Here is a 20,728-nt window from a genome sequence, read left to right as displayed (position 1 = left end):
GACCGGAAGGTCCGGGTGCGGGACGGATGAGACATCCACAGCGCCGGGAGAGGCCAGGGGGGACCCGCGAGCGTCCCGGCGTGCTCCGCGCCACCCGTAACCACTTCCGGGGCGGGAGCGGGCCGCTGGGTCTGCGCGCTGTGGCGGCGACCAGCGCGGAGGGAGCCCGGGCGGGCGCGGCGGCGGCGAGCGGCGGCCCCAGGGCTGCCCGGGGCCCGAGGCCCAGCGCGGGGAGGCTCCGCGGCGGCCCAGCCCCTGCCTGGTGCTCGCACCTGCTGCCTGTTCGCGGGGTGTCCCAACTCTGCCGCTGGTTCGCCGCGGGAGTTTACAGCTCCGAGCGTCCTCTTCGCAGCTGAGGAGCCAGGAAGGAAAAGCCACGTGCGGGGTAAGGTTACTGGGAGGAGGCGTCGGCGCGTTGGTAGTTCCCTAGGTTACCCTAGCTGGGGCCCGGGAACGAGGTGGGGATGCCTGGAGGCAGCGGAAGGCCCACGCCCCAGGGCAGGACGCCGTGCCCTCGGGCTTTTACAGACCCTGTGGCCGTGACGGTCACCACCAACGTCGTTTGTTGTTATTATTTACTTATCTTGGTGTGCTTTAGAAGTAAAGGATACTTAGCATTTTACCGGATGGACAGAACGCAAAGGTGGAAGGAAAATTAAAAGATCTCATTCCCAGTGCTACTTCCTGGAGATAAATTCTAGAAGCGATAGGCAAAAGATTTTCGACAAGTATACGTGATATATACCTGCATATGATTTTGTTCCTAAGGAATACCCCGTCGTCTTAGAGCGTCTGGCATGGAACAGGGTGATAAAGTAGCTTTATGGTCCCTGGGCATCCGAGTTCTCCTTCCATGATTCTGATAGCCCCTCAGCGTTGTGCCCAGTTTCAGACAGTTGAAAGGGAAAGTCGCTCAATCGTGTCTGACTCATGGGGTCTGACAGACCTCATGGACTGTCCATGGAATTCTCTAGGCCAGAATACTGGAGTAAGTAGCCTTTACCTTCTCCAGGGGATTTTCTGAACCCAGGTCTCCCGCATTGCGGACGGATTCTTTACCAGCTGACCCACAAGGGAAGCCCAAGAATACTGGAGTGGGTAACCTATCCCTTCTCCAGTGCATCTTCCCAACCCAGGAATCAAACCAGGGTCTCCTGCATTACAGGTGGATTCTTTACCAACTGAGCAAGCTTCTAATAAAAGAGAATGTGGGTCCTACCCTGGAGGAGGCATTTGGGAGTAGAAGAGACACCCCCAAAGAAGGCTGAAGGAGTGTTGTGAAAGAGTGCGGAACTGACACTCAGCTGATTTGGATTCTTGTTCAGGTTTGGCGACCAGGATCGTTCAGCTGCTGTGGGCAGAAGTCTGCTGCAGCAGGAGTGTGACCGTCGCGTTTCATCCCCTGGAACTACTAGAAAGGAAAGACCCAACCGACCCCAGCGCCCCCTCCACAGCGATGTCGGAGCTCAGCGATGAAGCCAGTGAGCCAGAGCTTCTGGACCGCAGCTTGTCCATGTGGCACGGGCTGGGCACGCAGATCAGCCGGGAGGAGCTAGCTGTCCCCCTGGATCTTCACACAGCGGCTTCCGTCGGCCAGTACGAGGTGGTGAAGGAATGTGTGCAACGGTAAGAGGTCTTGGGAGGCGTTACTTCCTCTTGGACGTGTGAGCGCCATGGTTCACATCCCAGGTGGAGCCATCAGGAGGCGAGTGAGGCCTGGCCCCCAGCTGTAGACGTTTAACCCACGGGTAGATTATGGACTTCCCTGGTACGGTAAAGCATCTGCCTACAATGCGGAAGACCCAGGTTCAATCCCTGGGTTGGGGAAGATCTGAAGAAGGAAATGGCCACCCACTCCAGTATTCTTTTTTTTTTTCCACTCCCGTATTCTTCCCTGGAAAATCCCATGGACGGAGGAGCCTGGTAGGCTACAGTCCATGGGGTCACAAAAAGTCGGAAATGACTGAGTGACTTCACTTCATTTCAGATTAACTGCTGCTTCTCTCAGGCGGTTGTCAGGGATGGTTTGTGCTGGGCACCAGTGAGAAAAGCAGTTTCGAATAGTAGTGTGTAATCAGCAGTGTCTTGGCCTCGGCACTGCTGGAAAGCTGGGTGAGCTCCTCCTTTGCTCTGCGGGGCGTTCTGTGCACCTCCAGATGCAGAGCCACACGCCTGGCCTCCCACCGCCCCCTGGATGCCAGTAACCTTTCCCTTCGCAGTTGTGACAGCTAAAAAATGTCTCCAGGCTTTGCTGACTGTCCTCTGGGGGCAGAACCTCCCCTGGGCAAGAACTGTCTCTGTGACTGGTGGGAGGGAGGAAGAGCTGACCTTGAGGTAGGAAGAGAGCACAGATGAGAACAAGACATTGGAGCATGGAGGCAAACTCAAGGTAGTTTGCAGAGGCAGTGGTCCAGAAAGTGGAGTCACCCCTGAACCCTGTGATGTCCAGGGTGGCAGTTGACTCTGCTTCCTGTCAGCACTCCCCACTCTTTCTCTTGGCCTAGCCTGGCCACTGGGTTTGGTAAATCCCATGTGTGCGATGGCTGGCATGTCTAGCATGACTTGCATTTGTTTAGGAGAGAGTTAGATTTGAATAAGAAGAATGGTGGTGGCTGGACCCCGCTGATGTATGCCTCCTACATTGGACACGATACCATCGTGCACCTCCTGCTTGAGGCAGGGGTCAGCGTGAATGTGCCGACCCCGGAAGGGCAGACTCCACTGATGCTGGCTTCCAGCTGTGGCAACGAGAGCATCGCCTATTTCCTTCTCCAGGTGAGCTGCGAGGGCCTCAGGCCACTTGGCAGAGAGGGAACCACTGCAGTGTGCTCGGGTAATCACTTTGATTCTTTCAGTGGGATGGCCTGGAGGGTGCCTGCCCTGTGTGGAGGAGACGCGGCCTTAACAGGCATTCTCTGTTCTCTTGAAGCAAGGTGCTGAGCTGGAAATGAAGGACATTCAGGGCTGGACTGCCCTCTTCCACTGCACCAGTGCTGGGCACCAGCAGATGGTCAAGTTCCTTTTGGACAGTGGAGCGAACGCCAACGTGAGGTCATTACCAGGTCGTCAGTGGCCGTGGGAGTCGGGTGGTCACGGCTGACTCTGAGGAGGGCAGCTAGCGAGGCAGCTGGAGGCCAGAGAGCAGGAACCCTTGCCTCGGTGTGACAGGCTCAAGACCTGGGGTGGAGGCACAGGGAGCGTGCTGGCTTTCTGGTGTGTCTGTCACGTGACACTCCGTGCAACACTTTAAGCTCTGCGTGCCTTGTTTCCTTTATCTGAAAAGAGGATGGCAGTGCCTCTGTCACGGGATTATTAGAAGAATTACATGTCCTGTCATATGCCAGGGGCCTAACATAGTGAATGGCACTGAACTGACACGTGTTAGATGCCAGTCCGTTTCTCTTTCTTGCCTTCCTTGTGTGTATACGTATATATCGTTCCACATACATGTATGAAGTGATACTTCTAAAGCACTCTTGAGTTTTTTAAGCTGGAAGTAGTGTTGTTGTCTAAAGCGTGTCACTGTGATAATCCTCTTTCAACCCGGCATCCACCTGACACTGCACACCCTGGCTGATGTCAACCAGAGTCACACACTGTAGGTCTCCAGCCCATTAAGAAAGAGAAAAAGGGCTTCTCATTAAGTTGCAACTTGTTTATTGACGTTGACTTCAGTGATGCCAAAACATGAAAACTATGTGTCTTGGAACATGAAAACCAGTGGTTAGCTTGCTTCCTGTCTCCTAGACCGGGTGACACTAGTCAGAGCCAGGGGGCGCTCTGAAGAGGTGAACGTGCGCCTGGTGCAGTTCAGCTCTGAGTTACGCATAAGCAAGCACCAGGTACTTGTAGTGAGGGCAGGGTCGGTTGTTAGTTCTGGAGTCCCGGGAGGGTTCCTGGAGGGTCTTGATCTGCAAGGTGGGGTATCTGGAGAGGTGGAGAGGAGATGCTCGCTGTGAGCAGGAGGGACGACAGCTACTTTTTGCTGTGGTTAAGTGGAGGTTCAGGTCACAGCAAGTGGAAACAGCTATGAAGGAGCAGAGACGGGAGGTGGATTGTCTTTGGAACAAAAGACTAGCGCTGGGGGTAGAAGCCAACGGAGCCCTCCAGGCTGGGGGGAGGCGTCACCGTCGCTGAGGTTTTGTCTGCAGCAGGGGGACTCCCCCTGCTCCCCGTCTGACCACAGTCCCCCTGCAGGGAGCCAGTGTATGGATTCACTCCGCTGATGGAAGCTGCGGCTGCCGGCCATGAGATCATTGTGCAGTATTTTCTGAATCATGTGAGTGACCCTGTTTATTAGCTTGTAATTCCATCACAGCAGCTGAGGCATCTTATCACCGAACTATAAACTGCAGGAGAACTTTCTCCTACACAGAAATAACGGCTCTGCATCCGTTGATTCAGCACATTTTTCACTGAGTGTCTGTGGATACCCCATGCTGAGTGCCGCATCAGGCATCAAGGGTACAGTCGTGAGTGAGTATAGACACCTGTTCCTGTAATGCCTTTGAAAATATTTGAAAAGTGTGGAAAAAAATTTAAAACAGTAAATAGCACTCATCGTCCCATCACTTACAAAATTTACACAGAATCAGGAGGCCACCCCCATTCCTCCTCAGGATGCCCACTGGGTTGATAAAAGACCACGTCTATAGACACCTGCAGACGCATGGCTTTATGCTTTGCACGAAGTGGGATTCCACTGCCTGTTTGCTCTGCAGCTTCTGAAAAACAGCTTAATGGGACATAGACATTGTACCCTTTTATGGTATTCCATACAGTATCCATGCCATAGTTAGTTGAATTAGTTCCTTATTAGTAGAATTGAGGTTTCCAACATTTTGCAATTACAGGCAGTGCTCCAGGAAATATCTTGGCACACACAGCTCTACCATGCATGCAGTTATCTCTGTATGTTGTATTTCTGTTTTTATAAATTAAAAAAAAATTTTTTTTTTAATTGGAGAATAACTGCTTTGCAGGGTTATATTGGTTTTCTGCCTGTTGTCATATGTTCAGTCGTGTCCGACTCTTTGTGACCCCATGGACTGTAGCCCACTAGGTTCCTCTGTTCATGGGATTCTCCAGGCAAGAATACTGGAGTGGGTTGCTCTTTTATGTGTGTGTGTGAGAGAGATTTTATTTATTTATTAAGCTATGCTGGGTCTTAGTTGGTCCATGTGGGAATCTTAGTTCCTTGACTAGGGATCGGACCCAGGTGGGGTCCCTGCATTGGGAGCATGGAGTCTTAGCCACTGGACCACCAGGGAAGTCCCTGGGACATTTTGGTCATAAAATATTAACATGCTATCTCTTTCTGAAAAAGAATTTGGGGATAGTACCTGCACATGTAAAAACCTGGATGAGACAAAAGGTGCACATGCCTCCTGCCTCTGCCTCAGTCTCCGTCTCCATGTTCTCCCTACAGCTGCTCCCCAGCTTGTTTATTTTTTTTAAACTGGTCTGTCCTGGCTTCTTCACCAGTGGACATAAAGCTCGCTCTTGTGGGTGGCAGCGTAGTGCTCCCTTGTATGGTTGAATCAGGTTCTCCAACCCTGGCCGGCTGATGGCATCAGGTTGTGTCTGCCATCACTCAGCGCCCTGCAGGAGGTCTGCACACATACATCATACACGTGTGTGACCACGTCTGTACAGTTGGGTACTGAAAGCAGGAGTTTGGGATATAGCCTAAGGACAGCCTTCACTTGATGAGGCCAGACTGCTATGCAGAGAGCAGGTCGTACCAACCTGAACCCTGTTCAAGGCAGTGAGGACACTGAATCGTGAAGCGCTTTAAACATACAGAACGGTACAGAAGGTAACACCAATACAACCCCCACGTGGATCCAAAGGTAACCATAGTCCCCTGACTTTACAGTCTCCTCACGTGCTGTGTGCAGACTTGTTTTACACATTTTAAAGGTTTATATATATAAATGCGTGCTTATTTCTGCGATGATTCTGTCACTCAGCGCAGTGTGGTGCGTGTGGATGGGGCTCGCGCGTTTCAGCCCTCTTCTCCAAGGTCCACAGCTGGGAGTGAGGCTGCTCTGTAGGTGAGGCTAACTCTCCTTCTTCTGCAAACTGTCCCAGGGAGTCAAAGTGGACACGAGAGACCACAGTGGAGCCACAGCCCGGATGCTGGCCAAGCAGTACGGACACATGAAGATCGTGGGACTGATTGACGCCCACTCACCTTCTCTGCCCAAGAGCCTCTACCGGAGCCCAGGTAGCGGCGTCTGCAGCCTGGCCTCCACCGGCACCCCCTCTTCCCCCTGGGCTGAGGAGGGAGGGACTGCCCAGCTGAGGATAGGCGGGCAGGTGGGCGGGAAGAGGGCAGCTCAGAGGGGTGGCTCTGGCTTTTGTTCCTTGACTTTGCTCTGGCGTTTGTTGCCAGGCAGATGTTTTAGTTTTGTGTCCAGTTCATTAGCGTTGTGTCGCCTAGAACTGCTTCCACAGAGGAAGGAGATTGATGTCTGTCCACAGTGCCAAGTTCTGCTGCCTGACTGGATTCTGTCATTGTTGGGAGTTTATAATGGTTTTATTTATTGCTTCTCTAGTTTTTTCCCAGGTACACTACCATAAAACCTGCACATAGCGACAAGATTTACTACTTTTTTCCGTGATTCTTACACCTCCGATTTCTTTGCTGTCATCACACTCACTCGTCCCTCTAGTTCCCTGTTGAATGAAGTGGAGGTAGTGGACTTTGACTTTGGCCCTAATCTTAGCGGAAATGCCGCATTAGGTAATACGCTGGCTTGCAGAGTAAAGTTTGCATATATATCATCATGTTAGTAAAGTATCCGTTATTTCCTGTATTCTTGAATGTCTTTATACGTGCCAAATTTTGTCAAAGGTGTTTTTAACATCTATGGAGATGATTGTGAATTTTCTCCTTATACCTGTTAACACAGTATATTAATGAATTTTCTAAAAGTGAATCAACTTTACATTCTTGGGATAAATCCTACTTGGCATATTATGATATTTTTTAATTGTTTTTATTTGGCTGCACCCAGTCTTATTTGTGGCATGTGGGATCTAGTTCTCTGACTAGGGATCAAATCTGGACCCTCTGCATTGGGGGCACAGAGTCTTAGCCACTAGACCACCAGGGAAGTCCCTTATTTTCTTAATATGGTTTTGGATTTTGTTTGCGAGTATTTTATTAATTTTGTGTGGGTACTCATAACTGATGCTGGTCTGTGATTCTCTTTTGTTCTGTCTTTACCAGCTATGGGTCTCAGTATTGAACTTGCTTCATAAGCAGAACTGGAAGCTTCCCTTCCTTTCTGTGCCCTAGAACGGTGTATGGAGCATTGGTCCCACATGGTCCTTGAAGGACTCTCCTGTGACCCTGTCTGGGCCTGGCCTTTGCCCTCGTTTCTCTGCTGTGGTTTTCTTGAAGACCCGCTAGTCTCTGTACAGTGAACGGGCCGCTGAGCCCCTGCACGCACAGAGTGGCTGCCGGCTCCTCCCTGCCCTCTGACCCTGCCGGGGTGTGGGCTGCACCTGGTGCTGGCTCTTCCACTGAAGGACAGGGGCTGCGGCAGCTCAGCGTCGTGCAGCCACCTTTGCTTTGGTTCCCCTCCCTGAAGGTTCATGTTTTGTGGCTCCTTCACCCTCCGCTTGGACGGCCCCAGTGTCCTGGAGGCATGGATAGTGGAGTATGAGGGAGAGATCCACTCGGGGTCACTGCCCCAGCTTGGGGGCGCTCAGGCAGCGGCCGGCTGAGCCTGCAGTTCACGTCTCAGTGAGCTGCTCCCCTCCTGTCTAGGCAGCACACACGGCCCTGGAGATGCAGTGGTCACCAGGGGCTTCTGTCTCTGCCCCAGTCCTCCGGCTCCAGAGTGAGACCCTCCCCAATGGGAGCTTCTACCAATAAGCTGCTGAAATGTGCCTTCTAAGCATCACGATGTTTGGAAAGCGATGAAAAGCTATAAAGTGCCGACAACCATGGGCACACTGAGCTCTTCGGCTCAGATGGGTGGTGATTTGAAAACTTGAGTAAAACAGCACAGGAGCCTTCACGTGGTCCTTGTTTCCCAGTACGTTGTTGAGGTTGAGAATACACATTGAGAAGAGGAGGATGCGCTGGACCCCTGTGATGCTCGGCAGTCTTGTGTCCCCCCTCCCCCCACATCCCTGTGGCCCCCCGAGCATTGGACCTGCCCACTGTGGCATTTCTTGCAGGTGACAGCCCGGGAACACTTTCCTTAATTTAGGAAAATCAGTTATGATGATTTTTCTTCCAGCTTGTTATGAAGATTAGTCTAGTCCATCACTGGTCAGGCTGTCTGAATCTTGGTGCTTAACCCACAGAAAAATACGAAGATCTGAGCTCTTCAGATGAGTGTGGCTCTGTCCCTCCGCGACAGAGGCCCTGCCGCAAGAAGGGGCTCAGCATCCATGAGGGGCCGCGAGCCCTGGCCCGCATCACGGCCATCGGACTCGGGGGCCGGGCACAGCAGCCTCGCTACGGTGAGCGCCCCATGACCCTGGAGCCTGGGATCCCGTCCCAGAGAATGAGCACTCAGGCTTGTGATATGGGGCCCCCGGGCAGCTGGGTGGGAGCAGACGCTTGAGGACTCAGAATGGGTCACAGGGATGGAGGCATGCCAGGCCCCAGCTGGCTCTTTGGGCCTTCCTTTAAACTTCCTTTCTGCCAGGTAGAATTACAAATAGAACATTTTCTCCTGGAGGAGAAGCATCGCTGAGCTCAGATCCATTCCTCAAGGGGGTGGGTCTCACGGGGGTGAGAAGTGTCAGAAGGTAAACACACCTGGTGGGCCAGAACCTCAGACCCCAAGTGTTCAGATCCCCTGAGCTTTGTCAGACTCTGTCCTGCGTGTTGAGTGCAGTGCTCTTGAGGAGCAGATGCTGAGTTCTTGGGGCATGTCGGGGTTGACACACTCGTGCTGGTCTGGCTGTGTGACCAGATTTAGATGTGGTGTCTTGCTCATCAGTGACCAGGCCACCCTGGGAACTCCCTCCCAAGCCAGGAGACCACGTGAGGACTTGATTCCCTTCTCAGACCCTTGGGTTGGGGTCCTGGTGCTGGCTGGGAACTCCAAGCCCGCCTCCTCCCAGGGCCGGGGGCTGACCAAGAGCTGGTGCCTCAGGCGAAGGCGCGGGCGGTAGTCCTGGCGGCTGGGAGCACAGGACCCTGGGATGAGGTCTGTTCCTTCAGGGGCACCCAGGCCGCCTGTCCCACCTGCGCTGTGGCGGGGGTGGGGTGGGGTGGGGTTGATGGGGGGAAGGAGCACCCCCCGCCCCCCCAGTCTCTTAGCTGTGGCCGTTCAGGAGATTGCTTTTCCTCTTACACTGTGTGATAGTTTAACTTTTTGTAAGCACGTGTATTCTCTTCCCCAGCAGTTAAAAAACATTTTTGAACGATAAAGGTATAAAGAAGGAAATAAGTTAACCCCTGGTCCCACCAGCCAGGCACTCTGCACACACACACTTTCTGTGGGGAGGGACAAGTGAGGTGAGAGTCGCTCAGTCGTGTCCGACTCTTTGCAACCCATGGACATACAGTCCATGGAATTCTCCAGTCCAGAATCCTGGAGTGGGTAGCCGTTCCCTTCTCCAGGGGATCTTTCCAACCCAGGGATCAAACCCAGGTCTCCCGCATTGCAAGTGGTTCTTTACCAGCTGAGCCACCGGGGAGGGGCAAAGTGGGTTAAACACTTGGGTTTGTGTCTCGCCTCTCCCCCTCGTTTTCTCACAGGCAGATACACTCACAGGTTACATACTTCACCGGCTCGCTGTTAACGTTTAGCCAGAGCTCCTCAGCTTCCTGCTCAGCCAGGTCATTTGGCGAGGGGTGTGTGTTTCCAGTTACAGGAACGCTTTGTGGCACAGATCTCCTTTGGCCCAGCAGTCTGTAAACACAGCTTACGGTTTTCTCCTCTTGGCAAGGCGTCAGTGTGGCTGGAGGGAGAGGTGGCCGTGCACCTGCTGTTGGACACACACTTGTCGGGGACCCCTTGGAGCCTTTCGATGGCACAACTTGTCCAGGTTGCGGCAGCAAGTGGACAGTGCTGTCTTGGGGCTCCCCTCCCCAAGGCCCCAAGGAGGAGGTGGTCATGTGCAGAAGGACGCTTCCTGCCTCTTGTGTGCAGGGGTTTATGTGCCCCTTTCTGTCCACAGAGCAGATGCCTCCGCGGGGCTACGTCAGCTTCAACAGCAGTGACGAACACCCCCTGGAGGGGGGCGGCCTGTGCTACAGGGATGTCACCTCGCCCATCAACGAGCGGGATGTGGAGAGCAGCAGCAGCAGCAGCCGTGGTGCGCTCCCCCAGCAGACCGGGCTGGGGCCGGGGAGAGGGTGGGGGCTCCTGAGGAGAGTCCGGCGTGGGGCCAGGGTCTCTTGAGCCAGTCCGGGGATCGGTGCAGACAGACAGGTCTCGCCCCTGGAGTGGCGAGTCCTTGAGAGCGTCTGTGTGTTCCTTGCCGCCCGCCCCGCACGATGCCTGGGTCTCCCTGAGAACAGGGCAGATGAGCCCTGCTGTGTGCGGAGGGTGCGCGGGCCCAGCAGTCAGCATGGAGCAGAAGCGACAAGGTGGCAGGCAGGGCGGGGGCTGGGCTGGGCTGCGTGTTGCCACGGCCAGGCCTGTGGTCAGGCACCCTTGTCTCCCCTCCGTCAGAAGAGCAGGCCTTCTCTGCCAACCCTGGAGTCATGCGGAGCAGCAGCAGCGAGGGCCTGGCACGGGCCCCGGGACTCAGCAGCGAGGCCTCCCTGGAGAGCAACGAGGTAACCCTGCCCTGCCCTCCCCTCCCCTCCCCTCCTTGCCCGGCGTCGTGGGAGCGCCTGACGGCTCAGCCAGGTGAGCAGGGCTGTCAAGCTGTCTCAGAGGCATCTGGAGCTCTGTGGAGCCACGGTGGCAGGTGGGGCTTTGGTGAAGGTTCAGACCGCCCAGTGTCCCCAGGAGGTGAGGGAACGTGGATGAGGCCAGATGCTGGCGGCGGAGTGGGGCCTGGACGGGCCAGCCCAGAGCCACTGTAAACACACCTTTCACCCAGGATTCGGATCACGTGCGGAGAAGCTCAGTTCGCAAACAAACTAAAAGTTATGTGAAGACCAAGAACCGTTACAGCAGCAGCGACAGCCAGTGGGCTCCCAGCGCCGCGACGTCCTATGCCCCGGGAGCGAGCCCCCAGACCGACAGGCCCTCCTATTCAGGACCTCAGGTAAAGCCACGGGCGGTCTTGGATTGCTGAGGCGTTTATTGGTACTTCCTGTGGGCCGGCACTGTTGAGAAGGGTGGGGTGGGATTCTCCACACGACCTAGAAGACTACTCAGCTGAGGGTTCTCGCTGGGGAGAGGAGCAGGCTGTCTGTCTGTCCCTCCACGGAGGTTCCTGTCTCGCCCTCTGGTTTCCATGCTCATCTCAGTCTCCCTGAACCTGGGGAGGAGAAACGCTGGACCAGCATCAGCACTGACGTCAGGTGACAGGGACAAGCTGCACGAGAGGCAGAGAGAAGGTGACACTCGGGACTGTCCCTCGAACGGCCACGGGGCCCCTGCAGAAGAAACCTTGGAGGAGGGCTACAGGCGCGGGAGTGCGAGTTCAGAAAAAATAATCTCAGACCCTGGACGCTTTGGTTGGGATCCAAGCCCTAGTGCATCAAACACTAGGCATTGGTACTTCTGGCCTGGACCTCAGCGATGCTGGGGAGGCCAGGTTTCGACACCACAGACGAGAAGCAGGAAAGGCAGCACTGGGGCCGAACAGAATCAGCCAGGTAGGGGCTATGAGCTGGTCCCAGCAGAAGCATCGGGGATCATCCTTCCTGGCAAAAGCCAGATCTTCCCAATTTGATAAAAAAAATGGATCTGCACATCCAAGAAGCCAAATCAGCTCTAAGTTGGTTAAACTCAGAGCCACACCTGGACACATCACCATCAGTGTCGGAAAACAGTCCTGGAGCAAGAGATGAGTGACTCAGCACAGACGCGAGGACCTCCAGACGGTTTAACAGTGTATTTCTCATCAGAGTCCAGGGAGCCCAGAAAACATGGGGTGACGTTAACTAGGGACGCAACATCCCGTGAAGCCTCTCCCCCAAAGGGGGCGCGGAAACAGTCCCAGGCAGCGGAGACTGAGGGCCGCTGCTGCAGCCTGCCATGGACTGTGCTTCCTGCTAAAGTGATGAGCTTGGCCAGGGAACAGCAATGGGCTTAGCATGTCCCTGGATGCCCTAAGGCCATGCCTGAGGACACAAAGCGGACAGCGTGGGCTCCCTGCCACGCCTGGGGGTCAACAGGCTCAGGACGGGCTGGGTGCTGAGCGGGAAGACGGTGGCCCGCGTGCAGGGTGGGCCTTGTCCTGCCCACGTCTTCACGGCCCGCCCGTCCTGAGCCAGCCTGCTTGCCCCCAGGATCTTGCCACACTGCTGGAGCAGATTGGCTGTCTCAAGTACCTGCAGGTGTTTGAGGAGCAGGATGTGGACCTCCGCATCTTCCTGACCCTCACTGAGAGCGACCTGAAGGAAATCGGCATCACGTGAGTGTGGGCCTCTGTTGCCAGCTGAGGTCGCAGCTCTCAGCATGGGGGGGTCACCCCGTCCAGAGGCCAGCTTCTCCCTGCTATCAGCTGCCCTCTACTCCAGCGGCCGCTCCTGGCTTGGATGCTGGCAGCCTGGGTCCCGAGACCCGAGCTGGCCTGGCGGACGCCACCGTGCTCAGGGCACCAGACGCTTCCCACCCTGACCCTGAGATCGTCTGAGCAGCCTGGCTCTCCATGCTGTGAGAACCGGGCAAGGCGATGGGCAGAGTGAGGGGTCATGACTTCCTGGGACACTTCCGTCCTCTCTCCCGGGATCCTGGGGGCTTCCCGCTCCCTTCAAGGCTGGGGTCTCTGTAGCGGACGGTCTTGGCAGGATGGCCCACGGAACCTCCACACAACAGCAGGTGCTGAGCGGTGTCCTTCTTGCTGCAGGTTGTTTGGGCCCAAGAGGAAAATGACGTCTGCCATCGCCCGCTGGCACAGCAGCGCCCGCCCCCCCAGTGATGCCCTGGAGCTGGCCTATGCCGACCGGCTGGAGGCTGAGATGCAGGAGCTTGCCATCCAGCTGCACAAGGTGAGGGCGGTGCCGGGGCAGGGGGCGGCAGAGAGCAGCAGCTGGACCGGTGACAGGTCAGGGGCAGGAGGGGGTACCCAGGAGGTCGGGCGCACTGCAGGCTTGGGGCAGGACTGAGGAAGATGGGCCTTCAGAGCAGCAGACGTGGGGGCCAGGGTGGGGGGACGCAGCCTGAGGTGCTCTCCCGCCTGCCCCAGCGCTGCGAGGAGGTGGAGGCCATGCGAGGCCTAGTGTCCCAGGAGCAGGAGCTGCGAGCCGTGGTGGAGAGCTGCCTGCTGGAGCAGGACGGTGCCCGCAAGGACGTCCACACACAGCTGCAGGAGACCTGGGCCCTTGCCAAGGATGCCGCGCTTGTCCTGGACCAGCTGCGGTGAGTGGGTGTCCGGCTGACCCCCGGCCAGCACCAGGCTCTTATTTGTTTCCTCTGGATTTCCCATCAGTGGGTGGTTTTCAGGGCCTCCTGGAGTAGCTGCCACGCCAGGCTGTCCCTCCCCGCAGGCAGCAGAGGGGCCCCCGTGGGTGTCCCTGCCGGGCGCTCAGAGAGGCTCCCAGGTGGAGCCTGCTCCACACTCCAGGCCGCCCTGGCTTTGCCCCTCACTGGCACTTGGTGTCCGTCCGGCAGGGCCTGTCAGGCTGAGCTGTCAGCCCGAGTGAGGCGGGACGAGTCCCTGCGTGAGGCCCCCCTGAGCCCAGGCCTCCCTGCAGCAGGTGAGGAGGGTGGCGTCCTGGCTGTGGGGCGGGCGGACGAGGGTGGGCCGCCTCCCGGGCCGGGTTTCACCATGTGTCTTGGTGTGCCTGTCACGTGGACGCCTCCCCGGTCCCCTCGCACTGCACGCCCACGTCCTCACGGTCTCTCCCGGAGGGCCTCGGCTGCCAGCACCGTCCAAGATGCCACAGCCCAGCAGGCTGGCCCTCGCACACTCAGCCCTGGGGCCGGGCCCCTACTGGCCGTCAGCGCTTTGCTTCACAAGTGGGCAGAGAACATGCTGACACTGCGGGGACATGTGGCTCTAGAGGGCCAATCCTGTCACAGTGGCTCAGGCCGCCTGGAACCCACGCCCACCCGGCTCTCTGCTCCACAGACCCCAAAGGCTGGCAGGCCTCCTTGCAGGCCCTGAGCCTCCCCGAGCTGTCGGGAGCCCTGGAGGAGCAAGTTCGGGAGATGGGTGAGTCCAGGGGCTGCAGCCCAGCGGCCGCGAGGTCCGCCGTGCCTGCTCCCCGGCCCATGAAGCCGTGACTGTGCGCTCCCGTCCTCAGGGCGAGTCCTGTGCTCCATGACCCAGAGCCTGGAGAAGCTGCAGGCGCTGAGTGGGAAGGAGAGCTGGCGGGAGCCCTAGCCAGGGGACGGTGAGTGTCTGGTGGCTGCGGGCCCGGAGAGCAGGGTCGGCGGGGTAGCCGAGGGAGCACCCTCCAGTCTGCCTTTTCCCTTCTCAGAACTGGACGTGGGGTGACTGATCCACCCTGAAGCTGTGTGCCCAAGGACAGGAGGCCAGCGCGCGGGCAGCTGCGGTGGCCAGAGGAGCAGGCCCAGGAGCAGCAGCAGCAGGCAGGCCGGGCAGGGCCGGTGCAGGGCAGTGACGCCCGCAGCGAGGCAGGATGGGGCCTCTCATCCTCTCGTCAGACCCTCTCGTCAGACCCTCTCGTCAGGCGGGGGAGCAGGCAGGGCCGCGGGGAACATCCCCAGGCCACACTGAGGTTCACCCAGATGGGGAGACCTGGGGCCCCTGGGCAGCGTAGGTCATTTGTGGGAAAATAAAACTTACAGTCCGGTGGTGGTGCGGGTTCGGTGCTGGCCTGCGGTCCTGGCTGGTGAGGCACAGTGAGGGGAGGGTGCGCCGTGCTGGGCGCAGGGCCGCCAGGGTGACCTGCGCTGCCCCATCCTTGGCCCTGCGGCGGGACCACCAGTGCACAGAGCCCCTCCCAACAAAGCTACCCAGCAAGTGAAGCACGCCCCAGAAAATCAGAGGAACGAGGTTCAGGTGTTTTATTACAGAGCCAGTGCTCCTGCCCACACGTGCCAGCACGGCTCCAAGGCAGGTGCCCAGGCGGGGGCAGGAACCTGCTGTCCTTACCAGCCAGGCCGGCGCCACAGAACCCGCCAGCTTCACTGAGCAGTCTTTCCATACCGAGGAGACCGCCAGAGGTGACCCTCCTGGCCCGGGCGGCTCCACTGCTGTCACCGCACACTCGGCTGGTGCTGCCGGGCCGACTCCTGGGGGCGCCCGCAGAGGGTGCTGCCAACAGAGGGGGAGGCTCTCAGAGCAGGCCGGAGCAGAGGCACCCAGGCCGGCGGTGGGGGAGGGAGGCCTGTCAGCTTCCACTGAGAAACCACCGGCGCAGGCTCATGGCCCAGCGCCCAGGGCAGGCAGGGCCACAGCAACCACAGGGAGGGGGCCGCACCCCGCCTGGGAAAGGGCCCCGAGCCCCACTTAGGCTCCACCTCAGCCCTCAGTCCCGGGAAGCCCGGAAGGGACACCTCCCATGTCTGCCCCAGGCCCGCAGCCAGGATCGAAGGACACACAGCTTCCCTGTCCCTCCAACAGCTCCATCTACCTGGGCCCCATGGCCCTGCCTGTCCACAGGAACCAAACCCAAGGAGGTACAGCTGCTCTGAAAACTCACAAGTAAAGCTAACAACCAAAATTCAGTGTCCCCTCCTAGCTTAGGCTGGGACTGGCTCAGGGCAGGATGCAGGAGAGTCCACCCAGGGTGGCTCCTCAATCAAGAACAGAACTGCCGTGAGAACAAACCAACTTCTCCAGGGCAGTGCGTGCACCCACTGGGCTGTCAGACAGCCCCTGGGCCCCCCAGTCCACAATGAGACGTGCAGAGTGCTCCGCAGCATGGGTGTGCCCACGCCGCCCCCAGTAACTGCTCGGGGCACTGGGGAGACAAGGTGCCCACTCCCCCAGTCAGGTGGGACAAACGTGGCACATGCCAGAAGACACGCCCGCAGAACACAGCCCACAGGCAGAGAGCTGGTGGGGGGCACCTCAGGAGGAAGACTGGAGCAGCTTCTCCAGGGCCTTCTTCTGCTTCTCTGTGGCAGCCGCCAGGGCCTCAGCCAGCTTCTCCTCCGGCATCATGTTGAGCACCTTGAGGGCGAACAGAAGCTGGTACTTGGCTGTGCTGATAAAGGCATTGCTCAGGAAGTTGGGAAAGCCCCCAACTCGGTCTTTCTGGGTGTATAGAGGGACACGGACAAGTCCCAGTACCTGCGGAGAGGAGACTAGGGTTGGGACCAGGCCCCACGGGGACAGCAGGGCCGTTGCAGGAGGAACTGGTGAGCCGCTAGGCTGGGGATAGGGGAGCCAGGTCGTCGACAGAATGTGAGACCCTAACGGGTAGGGGGTAGCCAGCCGGCTCCCTCGGGGAAGTGCAGCCCTTCCCTTCCCCCAGCGAGTTTCAAACCGCGCCCCCCACCCCCCCCCCACCCCCGGCATGCACGTACCCCGCCCCCAAGTCCCAGCCCGCCCTCCCTGGCTGGAAGCCCCCAGTCCGGACCCCATGCTCCCTCTTCCACCTGATGAATCCCAAATACCCCAAGGGTCACTCCCAGGCCTTCTAGGCGATGAAACCCACCACTAGGAAGAGACTTCGTGCCCTCACCACGAGAACCCAGACCTCTGTACTCTGCAGTTCACACCCCCCGGAGCAGGCACCGCCCCTTCCCAGCCTCCCACCGATCCCACGCCCCCACTCCCAGGATTGGCAATGGCAGGCAGCAAGGCAGATGGAACACAGCCCCAAGGGCGCCCCGGCCCCCCTCCCACCCTGCCCGATCCCTGGTCCCTCTCTCCTCCCCGAAGCTGAGACAGCGTCACCCTCCCAGCCCGGCCAGGGAACCCTCAGGGGGACGTGTTACCCATCGGTGCCTTCCGCGGGGCCAGAGCCAAACCCCGGGGCGGGGGGCGGGGCCCGGGGCACGGGCGGCGGCCCCACCTCCAGGCCGTGGTCCCGCGAGTGCACCGCGCTGATCTCTACGGCGTGCAACTGCTCCAGCGTCAGCTGCCGCGCGTACAGGTGCGCCACGACGCGGTGCGGGCCCTCGGTCAGGTGCGAGCTCAAGTAGTCTGCCTCCGTGAGGCGCAGGCAGCCCAGGCCCAGGCCCAGCACCCGGTTCAGTCCGTCCTCCAGCGACCAGAAGCGCCGGTCTACGAAGCCACCGGGGAAGCCCAGCAGCCCGTCGAAGCGCATCTGCATCTGCAACGGAGCTTCAGGTCACGGGCGCGGATCCGAGCGGCGGCGCCCCGTCCCCAGCCGCCCGCACGCCCGCGTCCTCACCAGCACCGAGAAGCGCATGGGGATGCGGCCGAAGAGCTGGCCCGGGTTCGCAGCGTACAGCATGGCGTGGCACGAGTGGCTCCAGCCGGGGCCCAGGCGCATCGCCTCCACCCGACTGATCCGCTTCAGCTCCGGCACCACCGCCGCCGACATCTTGGCACCAGCGCCCGCGGTCCGGACACCGCCCCTTAAGTGCGTGCGCGGCCCGCCCCCGCCCGGCGCGGCCAATCAGCGGGCAGCCGCGCCCCGGTCCCCGCCCCTCCGCCAATCGCCGGCGCGCGTCGCGGCACAGCCGTAGCGGCGCCCAGGCGCGTCGTTGCGAGGCGCAAGGAGCGTGCGCGGGGGAGCGGCGGCGCGCGCCCCAGCCACCGCCCAATAGCTGCGCGCCCCGAGCGTGCCCCGCCCACGGCCCGAGATGACCACTGGCCTCCGACGGCCCGAAGGCACCCGAGTGGAGCGTGGACTCCGGGTATCCGACTGGGGGCGGCGCCCGCGGAGTCCAGGCTCAGCCTGCCCGCTCGATGAGGGCAGAAGTCCCAAGTAACTTTGCGCCGGGGCTTCCCCCAGCGCCCCCCTGGCAGCGCCGCCCTGCGGGGTTCCCGCCACCAGCTCCAGGCTTGACGGGCGCCGGCTTTTGGGGGCTCAGATGAGCCCTGGCACCAGAGGCCGAACCCCGCCCTCAGGCATGCCAGCCCCATCGTTCTGCCACCGGGTGAGCACTGGAATCCAAGGTTGCTGCTGTCGGCCTGCCTCTAGAAGAGCAGGACAGCGGGATCCATAGTCCTAGTCCACTCCCAGGGCTGAACTGGGTGGGAGTGCATGCTGAGGAGCCCTGGGGCTCCCTAAGCCCAGCCTGCTGGGGCAGAAGTGATTGAAATCCCGGGACAGGGAGCTTCCCAGCCTGGTAGGGGAAGCACACTGACTGAAAACTGTCCACCCTGGCCAGGCACCATAGTTCCTATTTGCATGAGTTGTTTTAGGACAGGAGGTCCTAGTGAGGAACAGGAAACTAATAAGCCACCACCAACTGGAAGAGTTCGGGAAAGATCATAAAGTGACACATGTCCAACCACCTCTGAGAATCCGTCTCGCTGCCATCCATCTTGGCTGAACAAGGCGTGCACCACCAGGAAGGACCCTGAGTCAGAACGATAGGCCAAAGACAACCTGGAAACTAATCCCATCCCCGTAAAAGCCAAGACTGCGAGCCACGAGGCAGAGCAGGCCTCCTGGCTTCCCTGACCTTCCTGCTCTCCGCGGGCGCCCCTTCCCGGTAAAGCCTCTTGCTTTGTCAGCACCTGTCTCCTCAACTCATTTCCGAGTGTTAGACAAGAGCCCACTTTGGGGCCCTGGAAGGGGTCCCCCTTCCTGCAACAAGTAACGACTCTGGCAGGATTCTTCTTTGCTGTGACTGACATCCTGACCACTCGGGGTACTCAAGGACCAGCTTGCCCGGCAATGGACCAGACCCAGCGGCCGCAACTGGGACCCTTTTGTCCCTGCTCTCCTCCTGACACGGACAACTGTCCAGACTGCCCTGACCAGTTAAGAAACAAGAGACTTTACTGACCTTTCTCCCCTTTGCTCTCCTTAACCCTTCCTATCCTACCCTTTTTTTCTAGTCCCCAGTCCTGGAAGCAGGAATCTGGTCGAAGGGCCTCAACCTGAGCTGAGGATTGGAGACTGATCACCTCCTCTTGGCAGAGAACTGGAATTCTGATTCTGTTCTGGTCTGGTTTCTGTTAAGGCCAAGTTCCAGTCCCCCCTTCTCTGGAGGCCCAGGGTAAAGTCCTGTAAGGCCTGGGTATCTGCAGGTGGCAGATGTCTATAAGGCCACCCCTTTTGCCCTTCTCTCCTGACTGCTCCCTGCTCTTCTTTCAACCTGGCTTCCTTTCCTCCCTGTAGAGGTTTTCTTAAAGACTGTAATCTTGTATTTAAGGGAGTGTTTGAGAACTGCCAGATCTATGTGTGTGTTTTATATTCCGTGTTCTGATTTGTGATTCTCATTTTGCTTTGTGTGGCTACCATTTGTTTTAGACATGCTGCCATTTTGTTAGAACTTGATTTTCTTTCCCTGTGCCTTGAGACCAGGGTTATCAGAACACTTATCTAGACTATCTGTAACTCCTAGAGACTGAGGAAAAATGGGAAGAAGTCTTTAAAAAATTTATATATTCCGTTATTTATAAACTAGTGAATTTTATATTGTAATGTCTAATTCATGACTAAGTTTAGAAAATGAATCTAGATCTTGCCTTTTATCTGTCTGAATATGTGTATATCTTGGTATATCTTTGTTTCTGGCTAAGATTTTTAAGATTAATTTGTAAATGAGCTCTATTTAATTGACTTAAAAGAAAAGTAAGCAGCTTACAAATCAGATAATTCTAAATTAAACTAAATGAATTCCAGGTTCAGGTGAACTGGGAAATATCCAGTATTAATACCTGGTAACACAGACACCTATCAGCAAGTATATCTGCTGTGCCTAGGTTTCAGTCAGCTCAGCTGCTCAGTCGTGTCCAAACCTTTGCGACCCCATGGACTGCAGCACGCCAGGCTTCCCTGTCCATCACCAACTCCCAGAGCTTGCTCAAACCCACGTCCATCGAGTCCATGATGCCATCCAACTGGCTCATCCTCTGTCGTCCCCTTCTCCTCCTGCCTTCAATCTTTCCCAGCATCAGGGTCTTTTCCAATGAGTCAGTTCTTTGCATCAGGTGGCCAAAGTATTGGAGCTTCCTATAGGTTTACTAGAGATCAAAGACGACTGTATTCTGATAAAAATTTGTCAAGAAATGGACCTCATTGTGGAAAATACTTTAGGGAATCTAAGATGTGTTTTCAGTAGAAGGTATGAAGATACTGAAAAGAGTTATGCATGATCAGGATTTTCTAAAATTGGATCACAATTAGTTGGATAAATGGATTTTGTTAGGAATGACACAGCTATAGGAAAACTGGTTAGAGCCAACTAGGTCCAATACGACAGAGCCCACTTTCACTAGACCTTGAGCCTTGGTATACACACCTATTGTGACATTATCAGCAAGCTAAATGATACACCCATCAGCATTGACTGAATCTGACCAAATGTTCTAAACCCTTTTGATTGATTTGACAAAACTTCCTAAATCAAATTCTGTTGAAGTTCTTTTGATCTCTAGTTAACTTTGGGGTGCTTCAGAGCACCCCTGAAAGCATCCTATAGAGAGATATTAAACTAATTGTGTTTATTTGGTTGGTTAAATTACATGGGAATAAGTAATAAATCCTCGCAGGATATAATATATGGTAAATATTACTAATATAGATATCCTAGACATTACATGGAGTTCCTAACATTCTGACATG

The 20,728-nt window shown here is 57.1% G+C and overlaps 2 protein-coding genes across 8 annotated transcripts; one reads left to right on the top strand and one right to left on the bottom strand.

The window, feature by feature from the left end:
• Nucleotides 1-88: 88 nt before the first annotated feature.
• Nucleotides 89-14,862, top strand: ANKS3 (ankyrin repeat and sterile alpha motif domain containing 3). Of its 5 annotated transcripts, none has more exons than XM_065924251.1 (17): nt 89-385; nt 1,326-1,626; nt 2,577-2,775; nt 2,930-3,051; nt 4,198-4,279; nt 6,094-6,229; nt 8,326-8,484; nt 10,156-10,293; nt 10,656-10,759; nt 11,029-11,196; nt 12,389-12,513; nt 12,949-13,090; nt 13,288-13,460; nt 13,713-13,798; nt 14,173-14,256; nt 14,348-14,437; nt 14,525-14,862. In XM_065924251.1, the coding sequence occupies exons 2-16, from the start codon at nt 1,457-1,459 to the stop codon at nt 14,425-14,427; spliced, it is 1,968 nt and encodes a 655-aa protein (XP_065780323.1). In that variant the 5' UTR covers nt 89-385; nt 1,326-1,456; the 3' UTR covers nt 14,428-14,437; nt 14,525-14,862. The 5 variants fall into 5 exon arrangements, with proteins under 5 accessions (XP_065780323.1, XP_065780322.1, XP_065780321.1 ...); XM_065924250.1 differs by having other exon boundaries at nt 10,653-10,759; nt 14,505-14,862; XM_065924249.1 differs by having other exon boundaries at nt 91-385; nt 10,653-10,759.
• Nucleotides 14,863-15,050: 188 nt separating this feature from the next.
• NUDT16L1 (nudix hydrolase 16 like 1) lies at nt 15,051-17,587 on the bottom strand. 3 transcript variants are annotated; one of them, XM_065924261.1, is made up of 4 exons: nt 17,375-17,583; nt 17,033-17,293; nt 16,083-16,185; nt 15,051-15,324 (listed from the first exon to the last, which is right to left on the bottom strand). In XM_065924261.1, exons 1-3 carry the CDS (start codon nt 17,525-17,527, stop codon nt 16,084-16,086), a joined length of 516 nt encoding a protein of 171 aa, XP_065780333.1. In that variant the 5' UTR covers nt 17,528-17,583; the 3' UTR covers nt 15,051-15,324; nt 16,083. The 3 variants fall into 3 exon arrangements, with proteins under 3 accessions (XP_065780333.1, XP_065780331.1, XP_065780332.1); XM_065924259.1 differs by having other exon boundaries at nt 16,083-16,305; nt 17,375-17,580; XM_065924260.1 differs by lacking the exon at nt 15,051-15,324 and having other exon boundaries at nt 16,100-16,305; nt 16,956-17,293; nt 17,375-17,587.
• Nucleotides 17,588-20,728: the final 3,141 nt, after the last annotated feature.

The sequence above is a fragment of the Muntiacus reevesi genome, chromosome 2 (assembly GCF_963930625.1).
Source record: "Muntiacus reevesi chromosome 2, mMunRee1.1, whole genome shotgun sequence".
Lineage (NCBI taxonomy): Eukaryota > Metazoa > Chordata > Mammalia > Artiodactyla > Cervidae > Muntiacus > Muntiacus reevesi.
This window is presented reverse-complemented; position numbering and strand designations above follow the sequence as displayed.

What these genes read in the sequence shown, in the direction of transcription:
- ANKS3 (XM_065924250.1), top strand. Translation starts at nt 1,457, where the DNA reads ATGTCGGAGCTCAGCGATGAAGCCAGTGAGCCAGAGCTTCTGGACCGC. An exon ending in GGAGCGAACGCCAACGTGAG is followed by an intron (nt 3,052 to 4,197) that starts GTCATTACCAGG and finishes GTCCCCCTGCAG; the next exon opens with GGAGCCAGTGTATGGATTCA. An exon ending in GGCACAGCAGCCTCGCTACG is followed by an intron (nt 8,485 to 10,155) that starts GTGAGCGCCCCA and finishes TTCTGTCCACAG; the next exon opens with AGCAGATGCCTCCGCGGGGC.
- NUDT16L1 (XM_065924259.1), bottom strand. Translation starts at nt 17,527, where the DNA reads ATGTCGGCGGCGGTGGTGCCGGAGCTGAAGCGGATCAGTCGGGTGGAG. An exon ending in CCATGCGCTTCTCGGTGCTG is followed by an intron (nt 17,294 to 17,374) that starts GTGAGGACGCGG and finishes GCTCCGTTGCAG; the next exon opens with ATGCAGATGCGCTTCGACGG. An exon ending in CGCGGGACCACGGCCTGGAG is followed by an intron (nt 16,306 to 17,032) that starts GTGGGGCCGCCG and finishes TCCTCTCCGCAG; the next exon opens with GTACTGGGACTTGTCCGTGT.